General features: G+C 34.1%; 1 protein-coding gene across 1 annotated transcript; it reads right to left on the bottom strand.

The window, feature by feature from the left end:
* Positions 1–645: 645 nt before the first annotated feature.
* Positions 646–14,671, bottom strand: LOC142235324 (arylsulfatase B-like). The gene is made up of 10 exons (XM_075306579.1): positions 14,589–14,671; positions 14,424–14,451; positions 10,515–10,674; positions 10,210–10,436; positions 9,889–10,141; positions 6,292–6,449; positions 5,480–6,227; positions 3,414–3,423; positions 746–856; positions 646–667 (listed from the first exon to the last, which is right to left on the bottom strand). Exons 1-10 carry the CDS (start codon positions 14,669–14,671, stop codon positions 646–648), a joined length of 1,800 nt encoding a protein of 599 aa, XP_075162694.1.
* Between the last annotated feature and the right edge of the window lie 600 nt (positions 14,672–15,271).

Genomic DNA, 15,271 nt, shown 5'->3' with positions numbered 1-15,271 from the left:
AATAATGTTATGTTTGCTTCGGCTCGAGGGCGCTGCAAACTATGCTATATAAATGTAACTTATAACGACAATTGTCTACTGGTGACTATAACAGCTACGTAGCCCAGTGGATAGTGTGTTGGCTTACAAGATGTATGGTCCTCGGTTCGATTCTTCGTCCAGGCGAAAGGTAAAATTTTAAAAATTTATCAAATTGAATGATTTCTTCAACATTATTTGTATTACAGAAAAATGTGCCAAGAACTAAAAAATTTCGTGGAAGTGAAAATTATGTGAGGGAATGAGCACAATCTTCTTTGGGCAAAATTCTTCCAAGCATATAATATTTGTGGGCTCAAAATGCTTCCTAACATATAATATGTTCACATAAAACAAACATATTAATATTTCGGCAGTATCCAATAATATATGTGCTTCCTGCACAATATGTTTGGAACATATGTTGGAGAAGCGATTTTTTTTTGAGAGTGTGTGAATCTGTCATGGTGGTGGGTATTTAAGATTCCGTGCGGCTCAACTTAAAGCCCTATATAATTGTTATGATAAACTTTGACTCTTTTACAAGATCACAATTTAATGAAGAAAAAATCATTTTCTGGCTAATTGGATCTTTACTCACATATTTCTGCCTTCCATGTGTTTTATTTACTTCTCAGCACTTTTTTGACTGTAATGCAAACAATGTAGAAGAAATTATTCGTCCATAGAATCGAACCGCGGACCATACATTTGTAAGCAAACACACTATCCACTGGGCCATGCAGCTCTTATGTTACTGTCATCAACACAATTATCGCTGTAGCCATCAACATTTATTGACAACATTGTTGGGCACACACAAGCCAATGTAAAGAAACTTTATACAAAGAAAACAAAACACTTTAGTCGTTGCCTTTCTTACAAACGATGAATCACATACAACATAATGAAATTTTACAACGGGAATAATTTAACTTTACATACACTGTTAGAAAAATATGTTTTTCATATGTTCCGATATAAACAAAATGTGTTTCGGGCACGATTTTAAACCACAATATATTTAAGTGCGAACATGTAATGTTCCTAAACTAACACTAAATGTTTGGGACATCTATGTTAATATGTTAGAATATATTATGTTTGGGGCATCAATGTTTCATAAAAACCATATGTGTGAATACAAACATATATAAATTTACAAATTTCGACTAAACATACATATGTTGTGATATTTTATTCAAAGCGACAGAGAGAGTATAGAGAGAAATAGAGATGGAAACCGGGAGAGTTGACGAAAGATATCAATATAACACAGCAAAAGAGTCAAAAGAGAACAATTCCTGTGAAACCGCTTGTATGTTGTTTCGGAAAACTGTTTTATGATAAGGCCAAAAATTTGATATGTTTAAGTCTAAATATTATTTAATTTGAATAAAGAGAATATACATTCTGAACCAAGAGAATAGACATTTGAAAAACAAACAGCTTATGTTTTCGCCTTGAGAGCAGCATTTTATGTATGTGTGGACATGTGTTTTGTTTATCATTTTGGCATTATGGGCACAATTTTTTTCTTGGTTCGTTAAAAGAAATCAGGGGTCTTCATAAAAATAACGAAAGGGCACTATACTCTTTTTAGAGTTGGGACAGTAAAATGAAATAAGGAGGAAATAGTGAAAAATTACACAGTAAAATGTAAAAAAACAAACTTTAGTTCCTCTTTATTAAAAAGTAGTCCACGAGGAGTTGACGGACACCATCAAATATAAAAGCGGGCATTAAGTTCGAGTTTTACAGCTAAAACAATTTAAAAAGTTTATTTTCTTTAAAATGAATTATTAAAGAAAAGTAAAAGGAATTTTAGAGCGATGGTGTTAAATGCTAGTAAAAAACTGTTCACTCCTAAATAAATTTATGTTTATATTATAAAATTATGTATGTATGTTTATACTCGACTCCACGTTCTTCTTTTGTTAGTTTTTGAATTCCTTCCAAATTTTAAAGTTTTGTACAAAAACAGTTTTTTATTACAAGATTGTTATTTTTGCAATAAAAAATAATATTTTATCCAAAAATCAGTCAATTTCGTTTATATCAAGCACTGTTACTGACTATAAATCTTTAATAACGCACATTTCGAAGTTTCATTTAAAAAAAAATAATATAGTATAAATATAAATGTGTAAATAAAAAAAAAAAAAAAAAAAAAAACAAAAAAAATGTTCGGTCGGAGCAGGGATTGAACCCACGACCCTTTGCATACAAGGCAGACATGCTAACCACTGATCCACGTGGCAAACAAATGTATGTTTCTGTTAAATAATGTTATGTTTGCATGGGCTCGTGGGCGCTGCAAACTATGCTATATAAATGTAACTTAAAACGATAATTATCTACTGGTGGCTATAACAGCTACGTAGCCCAGTGGATAGTGTGTTGGCTTACAAACTGTATGGTCCTCGGTTCGATTCTCCGTGCAGGCGAAAGGTAAAATTTAAAAAATTTATAAAAGTGAATAATTTCTTCAACATTATTTGTATTACAGAGAAAGGTTCCAATAACTAAAAAATTTCGTGGAAGTGAAAATTACGAGTATGTTAGGGAATGAGCACAATCGTGTTTGGGAAAAATTCTTCCAAGCATATAATATTTTTGGCTCAAAATGCTTCCAAACATATAATATGTTCACATAAAACAAACATATTAATGTTTCGGCAGTATGCAATAATATATGTGCTTCCTGCAAAATATGTTTGGAACATATGTTAAAGAAGCGATTTTTTTTGAGGGTGTATATATTCGAAACAAAGAGTTATCAAGGTCAAGAAAACAAACTCAAAACATAATAATTCCATGAACTAAAATTAAATTGGCTTTAGTGCCATATAGGGTTCACTTTTTTTTTGAGTATACTATAATATTAAATTTTTACTTCGAAAATATATTTCATTTAAGACAAAAAGTTAAAAAAGCACTGATACAAACGAAATCGCAGTGCACTATTTTAGAATAAAAAGTTTTTATTGCAAAAATAAAAATTTTGTGACATATGTTTTTGGTGATAAAGGTTTGAACTTTTCGCAGAAATTAAAAAAAAAAACTGTAATAAAATAACAACATTTGCGATACTCATTCTCTTTGTGTGTACAATTTTCACGGTCTTTGTTGTGGTTGTTACAATATCAAAACATAAAATTTCAGAAATTTGGTATATTTTTTATTATATGCAAATTATGTTGGTGATTCAAAAATTTTATGACATCGTGATTTCTGTATATACAATGATGCTGTATATTTTTATTTTATTTTTTTTTTTGCTAAAGTAAAAATAATCCAAAAATTACTTGTAGTGAAATTATTCTTCTCGATCCATTTCTTATATCTATTTTGGGTGTTAATAATTTTGGCATGGTATTGTACTCTGGTCACACTGCAAAGTATCTGTAAGAAAAGTCATTACATTCAAATTAAAATTATTAAATAAAATAGATTTCACACAAAAACAAGTATATATGGCCGTAAGTTCGACCAGGCCGACTCTTATGTACCCTCCATCATGGATTGCGTAGAAACTTCTACGAAAGACTGTCATCCACAATCGAATTACTTGGGTTGTGGTATCTTAAATCGTTTTCTAAATTGTGAGCTAGTCCATACGTGGTATATATTAGACAAAAAAGGTATGTGTAGGAAAGTCTACAAATAATTACGAATCGATATGGACTTTTGCACGGTACGTAGAGAGCCAGAATTGAAATATGGCGGTCGCTTTTATGGGGGCTATATACAATTATGAACTTGATATGGACCAATTTTTGTGTGATTGCGGATCGATTTATCTGAGGGCTTTATATAACTATCGACCGATATGGACCTAGTTAGGCATGGTTGTTAACGGCCATATACTAGCACAATGTACCAAATTTCAACTCACTCGGATGAAATTTGCTCCACCAAGAGGCTCCACAACCAAATCTCGGGATCGGTCTATATGGGGGCTATATATGATTATGGACTGATATGGACCACTTTTGGCATGGTTGTTAAATATCATATACTACCAAATTTCAACCAGATCGGATGAATTTTGCTTCTCCAAAAGGCACCGGGGTTCAAATATGGGGATCGGTTTATATGGAGGCTATATATAATTATGCACTGATATGAACCAATTCCTGCATGGTTGTTGGATACCATATACTGACATCACGTACCAAATTTCAACCGAATCGGATGAATTTTGCTCTTCCAAGGGGCTCCGGAAGTCAAATCTGGGGATCGGTTTATATGGGGGCTATATATAATTATGGACCGATTTCGACCAATTTTTGCATGGGTGTTTGAGGCCATATATTAACACCACGTACCAACTATCAACTGAATCAGATGAATTTTGGTCTTCCAAGAGGCTCCGGAGGTCAAATCTGGTGATCGGTTTATATGGAGGCTGTATATAATTATGCACCGATGTGGACCAATTTTTGCATGGTCATTAGAGACCATATACTAACACCATGTAAATACCAAATTTCAGGCTTAGAGGCTCCGCAAGCCAAATCGGTGGATCGGTTTTTATGGGGGCTATATATAATTATTGACCGATGTGGTTCAGTTTTTGCATGGTTGTTAGAGACCATATACTAACACCATGTACCAAATTTCAGCCGGATTGGATGAAATTTGCTTCTCTTAGAGGGTCTGCAAGCCGTTTATATGGGGGCTATACGTAAAAGTGGACTGATATGGCCCACTTGCAATACCATCCGACCTAAATCAGTAACAACTACTTGTGCCAAGCTTCAAGTCGATAGCTTGTTTCGTTCGGAAGTTAGCGTGATTTCAACAGACGGACGGACGGACATGCTCAGATCGACTCAAAATTTCACCACGACCCAGAATATATATACTTTATGGGCTCTTAGAGCTATATTTCGATGTGTTACAAACGGAATGACAAAGTTAATATACCCCCATCCTATGGTGGAGGGTATAAAAATACTTTCTTCCGGAACGAAATTTTAGACAAACGAATTTCCCCTTTTCTTACAAAGTATATTCGTTTTAAGAAAATTTGCCAGACTTTTTGACAGGAGATTTAACCAAAGTCTCTAATTTGGTCTATTGGCTTTTAAGGAATATTTTTCTAATGACAAACGAAAATATGGTCATAAACTTCGTTCCTGAGAAAAGTAATCTCCTCTCTCAGTGTGGTTATACGCATTAGATCTGATATAACGTCGAAATTTTTCGATCCTTTAGAGGTTTCTATAAACGAATTGCACCCACATATTTTTTGTTTTTTTGTTTTTTCAGGGAAACGAAATTTAAGACCATCATAGTTTTTATTTGTTATTAAAACCTTGGACCTTTGGGCTAAACAAATTTCGTTTGAAATAAATATAACAACGGGTTATATTTATTTAAAGAAAAATCTTTACCAATAAAATTTCGTTTCGGAGGAAATAATTATTATTTGTTTTGAATAGTTTTGACTTACAATCTGTCGGTTGTTCTTCCAAAAAATTACTCCAAATGCAATTGTGACGAGTTGGGTCATATTCCGTTAGACCTGATCCAGTTTTTGGTTCTACTGCATTATTCCTTAAGAGTTCAACCTTTTGGCGCATTGTTGTCAAAATTTTGGCAAATTTCGGATTCCTTGCTAAATTATTTTGTTCACATGGATCAAGCCAAATGTTAAAGAGACACTCTTCTTCAAGAGGATTGCAAGCAGTCCCAGGCTTTCTACAAACTAGACCAGATTGCTTACGCAATTTCAACATTTTACCCAAGGTCAATGGTTTTAGATCGTATTTCCTAAGAGATTGGAAAGCTAAAGATGATCTAATGGTTTGCTCATAAGTAAACTCTCTGGGATCAATGACATTGGGATTTCTCTGATATAGAACTTCATCATATAGACCATCCAATGTTGTGCCTTTTATATATTTATATTGTCCTCTCATATAGGAAGTACAATTCCGAATATCATCTAATACATGAAGTATTTCACGTTCCCGATATTTTCGAGGCCAACGGGGTATCTCATCTGTCTCTGCCAAATCGGACCACATATTGATTCCATCCAAATTCTCATTCAATTTTATATTGGCCGCCGATGCCAGTGTAGGCAATAAATCTCCTACATAAATAGGTTCTTCATTAATGGAAGCCCTATTTTTAATGAAAGGACTCCATATAACTGCAGGAACACGTATACCTCCTTCCCAGGGTGAATCTTTTTGCTGCAAAGAATAATTTTTAATGTCGTTCCCAAAAACCTTATGAGTAAAACACAAATATTCTCACCCCTCTTAATGGCCAATTAGATCCTGTATTGTTAAATAGACCCATAGTTGGAGCCCCATTATCACTGTAGAATAAAACTATGGAGTTTTCTAACATCTGAGCTTGATCAAGGGCATGAATAATGCGACCAATGCTTTCATCCAATTTAGAAACCATAGCTAAAAAGTTAATAGTATAATTTGGTTAATTGTATACACTGAAAAAAAAATATCGTCGTGAGATCAAAGATTTCATGTCTTTAAAATACGAATTTTGCTTAGAATAGAAGACGAATTTCCCCAATATAAAGTTTTTTCCTTGTCCAAAAGTCGATAAACTTTTTCAATGAAGTCATGTTGTCTTTATAATTAAGTGATTTCACTTAAAAATGGTATCATACATTGAAAGAAAAAATGTTTGGAAAAATGTTTCTTTACATTTAATGAAATTGTCTTTAAATTTGTTGTCTTTTTGCATCTTGATTACAATGCAAAAAATCGTTCAAATATCTGTCTGTTGAAATCACTCTAAATCACACTCTTCCGGAGTCTCATGGAGGAGCAAAATTCATCCGATTCAGTTGAAGGTTGGTACATTGTGCTAGTATATGGCCGCTAATGATCATGCCAAACTTGGTCCATATCAGTCTATAGTTATATATACCCTCCTGATAAACCGATATGGACCAATTTTTGCGTGATTGGGACCAATTTTTGTGTGATTGGGACCAATTTTTGTGTAATTGGGAAATCACATCGATCCATATCGGTACATAATTGTATATAGCCCCCTTATAAAGCGACCCCCATATTTCTCTAACTACCACGCAAAAGTTCATATCGGTTCGTAATTATTTGTAGACTTCCTTATATATACCGGTCAAGAACTGAATTATAGACGTATTTAATCTGCCCTTTTTTGTCTAATATATACCATGTATGGACGAACCCTGAATTTAGAAGACGATGTTAACCCTCTAATGTCCAATCCCGCTTTTAGGCGGACTTCATTAAATAAGGAAGCTTTTAGTAAAACACACACTAAGCCAACAAAAATGAATAAAATAACAAGTATATACGGCCGTAAGTTCGGCCAGGCCGAAGCTTATGTACCCTCCATCATGGATTGCGTAGAAACTTCTTCTAAACACTGCCACCTACAATCGAATTACTTAAGTTGCGGTAACGTTTGCCGATGGCAAGGTATCTTAAAACCTCCTAACACCATCTTCTAAATGGTATGTAAGTCCATACGTGGTATATATTAAATCAAAAAAGATCGATCCAATACGTATATAATTCAGTTTGACAAAGTAGACATAACATTTTGACAAAATTTTCTACAGAAATAAAATTTTAACAAAATTTTCTATAGAAATAAAATTTTCTATACAAATAAAATTTTCTATAGAAATAAAAAATTTCACAAAATTTTCTATAGAAAGAAAATTTTGACAAAAATGTCTACAGAAATAAAATTTTAACAAAATTTTCTATAGATATAAACTTTTGACAAAATTTTCTATAGAAATAAAATCTTGGTAGATTATTTTTGGCTCGAGTGGCAACCTGATTATGAACCGAATAAAATTTGAACAAAATTTTCTATAGAAATAAAATTTTTACAATAATGAAAATTTTATTATGAACTGAATAAAATTTTAACAAAATTTTCTCTAGAAATAAAATTTTGACAAAATTTTCTATAGAAATAAAATTTTGGAAGATTATTTTTGGCTCTAGTGGCAACCATGATTATGAACCAATATGGACCAATTTTTGTGTGATTGGACCAATTTTGGTATGGTTGTTAGCGACCATATACTAACACCACGTTCCTAATTTGAACCGGATCGGATGAATTTTGCTCCTCCAAGAGGCTCCGGAGGTCAAATCTGGAGAACGTTTTATATGGGGGCTATATATAATTATGGACCGATATGGACCAATTTTTGCACGGTTGCTAGAGACCATATACCAATACCATGTACCAAATTTCAGCCGGATCGGATGAAATATGCTTCTCTTAGAGGCTCCACAAACCAAATCTGGGGATCGGTTTATATGGGGGCTATATATAATTATGGACCGATGTGGACCAATTTTTGCATGGTTGTTAGAGACCATATACCAACATCATGTACCAAATTTCAGCCCGATCGGATGAAATATGCTTCTCTTAGAGGCTCCACAAGCCAAATCTGGGGATCGGTTTATATGGGGGCTATATATAATTATGGACCGATGTGGACCAATTTTTGCATGATTGTTAGAGACCATATACCAACACCATGTACCAAATTTCAGCCGGATCGGATGAAATATGCTTCTCTTAGAGGCTCCACAAGCCAAATCTGGGGACCGGTTTATATGGGGGCTATATATAATTAAGGACCGATATGGACCAATTTTTGCATGGTTAGTAGAGACCATATACCAACACCATGTACCAAATTTCAGCCGGATCGGATGAAATATGCTTCTCTTAGAGGCTCCACAAACCAAATCTGGGGATCGGTTTATATGGGGGCTATATATAATTATGGACCGATGTGGACCAATTTTTGCATGGTTAGTAGAGACCATATACCAACACCATGTACCAAATTTCAGCCGGATCGAATGAAATATGCTTCTCTTAGAGGCTCCACAAACCAAATCTGGGGATCGGTTTATATGGGGGCTATATATAATTATGGACCGATGTGGACCAATTTTTGCATGGTTGTTAGAGACCATATACCAACATCATGTACCAAATTTCAGCCGGATTGGATGAAATTTGCTTCTCTTTGAGGCTCCGCAAGCCAAATCTGGGGATCGGTTTATATGGGGGCTATATATAATTATGTACCGATGTCGACCAATTTTTGCATGGTTATTAGAGACCATATACCAACACCATGTACCAAATTTCAGCCGGATCGGATGAAATATGCTTCTGTTAGAGTCTCCACAAGCCAAATCTGAGGGTCCCTTTATATGGGGGCTATACGTAAAAGTGGACCGATATGGCCCATTTTCAATACCACCCGACCTATATCGATAACAACTACGTGTGCCAAGTTTCAAGTCGATAGCTTGTTTCGTTCGGAAGTTAGCGTGATTTCAACAGACGGACGGACGGACGGATATGCTTAGATCGACTCAGAATTTCACCACGACCCAAAATATATATACTTTATGGGGTCTTAGAGCAATATTTCGATGTGTTACAAACGGAATGACAAATTTAAAATATATATAGTATATTTAATATCCTATGATGGAGGGTATAAAAAGAAAACTTAGTTGAACCTGTTCAAGAGCCTTTGCAGCATATACTGAATTTTACCGTATAATTTTTTCTTGATTAGTTTTCTTGCTTTTGTGTCGCTAACATTGAATATTTAATCAGCATACAAAGAAATTGGGGCATTAGAGGGTTAAGAAGCAAGGTATCTGCCATCGGTAAATATTACCACATCCCAAGTAATTGGATTGTGGATGACAGCCTTTAGGAGAAGTTTATAGGCAATCCATGGTGGAGGGGACATGAGATTCGGCCTGGCCGATTTTATGGCCCTATATACTTATTTATCAAATAAAATTTTCTATTTTTCGATCTGTGTATACTAACCTGCATACATTTGCCTTTGTTTATCGGGTATATAAGAGAATTTTTCAATTTCCTCTTGTGGTGCTTGCATTAGATCATCAAAATTTCCAGTGTGAGGGGCCAAATGAGATACAAGTAGAAATAAAGGCTGCGAACCATTATTCATAGAAATAATTCGTTCAGCCTCTTCAGTAAATAAATCCGTGGCATATGAATCTTTTGGTGTACATAAAATATCAAGATTTCTACGAAAATCATAGCCAATATTAGAATCCTGATTCAAGGAAAATTTATATATAGTGTCAGCCAATGAGATCGTCAAAAATTAAAATCACCACTTACAGGCATTTGGGATCGTTTCCGATAGTAGTCTATGAAACCACCCCAATATCCATAATGATAATCGAAACCCTTAAATGTTGGTGTAAAGTCTTTGCGTCCATTTCCTAGATGCCATTTTCCCACTAAGTTTGTGGAATAACCATGGTTTTTGAATATATCCGCCATTGTATTGTGATTTTCTAAGATATCCCAAGGTTCATTGTTTTTAAGCACAAAATATTGGCTACCTGTAGAATGGAAAATTTATGAACAAATTATTAAAAATTAAGCATTTCCAATTGCGAACATTTTTTTTGTCATTTTACCTGTCCGTATTGGATATAAACCAGTCATGAGACTGGATCTTGATGGTGTACACACAGGAGGAGTGTAGAACCGATTAAGGATTTTTCCATGATAGGCCATGGCATCAATGTTGGGTGTTAGAAATTCCCTGGATCCACGGAAACTTACATCATCGGATCCCTGAAGAGAAAAAAATTATTTATCTTTAATTTTCAATTGAAATTGATTACATCACGATAATGATATTGTCAATCTCCACAACCAATTAAAAAATTAGTTGATCGAATTAAAAAAATTAGTTCAATTAATTTTTGTTTTGATTACAAATCTAAATGAATCAATTATTTTTAATTAAGTTAATTAAATAATTTAATTCTTTATTTGATTATTTTTGCAACTTCAATAACGATTTGAATTGTAACAAGTATATACGGCCGTAAGTTCGGCCAGGACGAATATTATGTACCCCCCCTCGGATTGCGTAGAAACTTCTACGAAAGACTGTCATCTACAATGGTAATACTTACCGATGGCAAGGTATCTTAAAACTTCTTAACATTGTGAGTTAGTCCATAAGTGGTATAAATTAGACAAAAAAGGTATATATAGGGAAGTTTACAAATAATTACGAATCGATATGGACTTTTGCACTGTACTTAGGGAGCCAGAATTGAAATATGGGGGTCGCTTATATGGGTCCTATATACAATTATGAACTCGATATGGACCAATTTTTGTGTGATTGGTGATCGATTTATCTGAGGGCTATATATAACTATAGACCGATATGGACCTAGTTAGGCATGGTTGTTAACGGCCATATACTAGCACAATGTACCAAATTTCAACTGACTCGAATGAAATTTGATCCTCCAAGGGGCTCCAAAATCAAATCTCGGGATCTGTTTATATATTTTTTTTTTATACCCTGCGCCACACTGTGGAACAGGGTATTATAAGTTAGTGCATATGTTTGTAACACCCAGAAGGAGACGATATAGACACATGGTGTCTTTGGCAATAATGCTCAGGGTGGGTCCCTGAGTCGATATAACCATGTCCGTCTGTCCGTCCGTCCGTCCTTCTGTCTGTGAACACATTTTTGTGATCAAAGTCTAGGTCGCAATTTAAGTCCAATCGACTTAAAATTTGGCACATGTTCCTAATTTGGGTCAGAATAGAACTCTATTGATTTTGGAAGAAATCGGTTCAGATTTAGATATAGATCCCATATATATCATTCGCCCGATATGCACTAATATGGACCCAGCAGCCAGAGTTTTATACCGATTTGTTTGAAATTTTGTACAAACACAACACTTAGTCGTATAGTCAAGTGTGCAAAATTTGATTGAAATCGATTCAAATGTAGATATAGCTCCCATATATATCTTTCGCCCGATATGCACTTATATAGACCCAGAAGCCAGAGTTTTGGCCCAATTTGTTTGAAATTTTGCACTAGGAGTACAATTAGTAGTGTAGTTAAGTGTGCAAAATTTGATTGAAATCGGTTTAGATTTAGATATAGCTCCCATATATAGCTTTCGCCCGATATGGACTAATATGGTTCTAATAGCCAGAGTTTCAATTTCAGAAATCGTTTCAGATTTGGATATATCTCCCATATATAGCTTTCGCCCGATTTACACTCATATGACCACAGAGGCCAATTTTTAACTCCGATTTAGTTGAAATTTTGCACAGGGAGTAGAATTAGCATTGTAACTACGCGTGCCAAATTTGGGTGAAATCGGTTCAGATTTGGATATATCTCCCATATATAGCTTTCGCCCGATTTACACTCATATGACCACAGAGGCCAATTTTTTGCTCCGATTTAGTTGAAATTTTGCACAGGGAGTAGAATTAGCATTGTAACTATGCGTGCCAAATTTGGTTGAAATCGGTTCAGATTTAGATATAGCTCCCATATATATGTTTTTCTGATTTCGACAAAAATGGTCAAAATACCAAAATTTTCCTTGTTAAATCGCCACTGCTTAGTCGAAAAGTTGTAAAAATGACTCTAATTTTCCTAAACTTCTAATACATACATATCGAGCGATAAATCAAACTTTTGCGAAGTTTCCTTAAAATTGCTTCAGATTTAAATGTTTCACATATTTTTTACTAATATTGTGTTCCACCCTAGTGCATTAGCCGACTTAAATTTTGAGTGTATAGATTTGTAGAAGTCTATCCAATTCTGTCCAAATCGAGTGATATTTAAATGTATGTGTACAAACCTTTATATATAGCACCCAACACATTTGAAGGATGTGATATGGTATTGAAAATTTAGATCTACAAAATGGTGCAGGGTATAAAATAGTCGGCCGCGCCCGACTTTAGACTTTCTTTACTTGTTATACCCTGCGCCACACTGTGGAACAGGGTATTATAAGTTACTGCATATGTTTGTAACACCCAGAAGGAGACGAGGTAGACATATGGTGTCTTTGGCAATAATGCTCAGAAATTTTGAAATTTTGCACTAGGAGTACAATTAGTAGTATAGTCATGTGTGCTAAATTTGATTGAAATCGGTTCAGATTTAGATATAGCTCCCATATATATATTTTGCCCGATATGCACTTATTTGGACCCAGAAGCCAGAGTTTTATCCCGATTAGCTTGAAATTTTGCACAAGGAGTACAATTAGTAGTATAGTCATGTGTGTCAAATTTGATTGAAATCGGTTCAGATTTAGATATAGCTCCCATATATATCTTTCGCCCGATATGGACTTATATGGCCCCAGAAGCCAGAGTTTTGGCCTTATTTGGTTGAAATTTTGCATTAGGAGTACAATTAGTAGTATAGTCATGTATGCCAAATTTGATTGAAATCGGTTCAGATTTAGATATAGCTCCCATATATATCTTTCGCCCGATATGGACTATTATGGTCCTAGAAGCCAGAGATTTGGTTCAATTTGGTTGAAATTTTGCACTAGGAGTACAATTAGTAGTATAGTCATGTGTGCCAAATTTGATTGAAATCGGTTCAGATGTAGAGATAGCTCCCATATATATCTTTCGCCCGATTTACACTCATATGACCACAGAGGCCAATTTTTAACTCCGATTTAGGTGAAATTTTGCACAGGGAGTAGAATTAGCATTGTAGCTATGCGTGCCAAATTTGGTTGAAATCGGTTCAGTTTAGAAATACCTCCCATATATATGTTTTTTTCTGATTTCGACAAAAATGTTCAAAATACCAACATTTTCCTTGTAAAATCGCCACTGCTTAGTCGAAAAGTTATAAAAATCACTCTAATTTTCCTAAACTTCTAATACATATTTATCGAGCGATAAATCATAAATAAACTTTTGCGAAGTTTCCTTAAAATTGCTTCAGATTTAAATGTTTCCCATATTTTTTACTAACATTGTGTTCCATCCTAGTGCATCAGCCGAATTAAATTTTGAAACTATAGATTTTGTAGAAGTCTATCAAATTCTGTCCAAATCGAGTGATATTTAAATGTATGTATTTGGGACAAACCTTTATATATAGCACCCAACACATTTGACGGATGTGATATGATATTGAAAATTTAGATCTACAAAATGGTGCAGGGTATAATATAGTCGGCCGCGCCAGACTTTAGACTTTCCTTACTTGTTTTTTACTAACATTGTGTTCCATCCTAGTGCATTAGCCGAATTAAATTTTGAAACTATAGATTTTGTAGAACTCTATCAAATTCTGTCCAGATCAAGTGATATTTAAATGTATGTATTTGGGACAAACCTTTATATATAAAGCCCCTAATACATTTGACGGATGTGATATGGTATCGAAAATTTAGATCTACAAAATGGTGCAGAGTATAATAACATTCGGCCGCGCCCGACTTTAGACTTTCCTTACTTGTTTTCTAATAAATTTATTTATAATAAAATTCATTACAATATACACAACCCCGCGAAGCCGCAAAGGCTTGTCTGCAGGAAAAAGTACATATGATCCTTATAGCTTTTAATTCATTAATACAAATTATTCTATATAAATATTTTTTTTTCTCCATTTTAAAAAAATTTCAAAAAAAACATTGTCTCTATGGAATTAAGCAAAATTTTACATTTCATGACTCTTATTTATCACATATTTTATATGTTGTTCGATTATTGATGAGCTCATTTGAGGCGATCTGATGTGCATCATTTTGGTTTTGCTAGCATTTATAATAGGCCCGTTGTCATGACACCATTTTGTTACATTGTTAAATTCGTTTTGCATGATTTTATGGGCTTCGTTTATATTTTTATGCGTAACAACTATAGCAGTGTCGTCGGCATGTCATTAGCGAATATTATGTAGAGTAATGGGCCTAGTTTTGATCCTTGAGGAACACCATATTCTGCAACCATGCTCTTGCTAATATTATTTCCAATTTTCACTTTATATGAGCGATATTGTAAATAGTTATTGAACCATGAGAGAATATTTCCCCTAATTCCTTTTCTTTCCAAACATTCTATGAGCTTTGTATGTGAGAGCATATCAAATGTTTTGCTGAAATTTATAAACCTCACTATAGTATGTAAATTTTTATTTAAGGCTTGATTTATTTGGTTTGCAAAGTTTCCCAGAAGTTTATTAATTGATTTTCCTTTCTGAAAGCCATATTGATTTAGATTTATGAGTTCAAATTTGTCGACAAAGTCATTTATCCTTGTTGAGATTATCTTCTCCAATATTTTTTCTATAATGGGCAATATTGATATTGGTCGATAATTGTTGAAATCGTGTGATGTCCCACCT

Source organism: Haematobia irritans, chromosome 4 (genome assembly GCF_050003625.1).
Source record: "Haematobia irritans isolate KBUSLIRL chromosome 4, ASM5000362v1, whole genome shotgun sequence".
Taxonomy (NCBI): Eukaryota; Metazoa; Arthropoda; class Insecta; order Diptera; family Muscidae; genus Haematobia; species Haematobia irritans.
This window is presented reverse-complemented; position numbering and strand designations above follow the sequence as displayed.

Bases quoted from the DNA above. Each gene is read 5' to 3' on its own strand.
- LOC142235324 (XM_075306579.1), bottom strand. From the start codon at position 14,671: ATGATGCACATCAGATCGCCTCAAATGAGCTCATCAATAATCGAACAA. The intron at 10,437-10,514 runs GTAAAATGACAA...TCCATTCTACAG, and splicing joins TTTATATCCAATACGGACAG to GTAGCCAATATTTTGTGCTT. The intron at 10,142-10,209 runs GTAAGTGGTGAT...TCCTTGAATCAG, and splicing joins GGAAACGATCCCAAATGCCT to GATTCTAATATTGGCTATGA.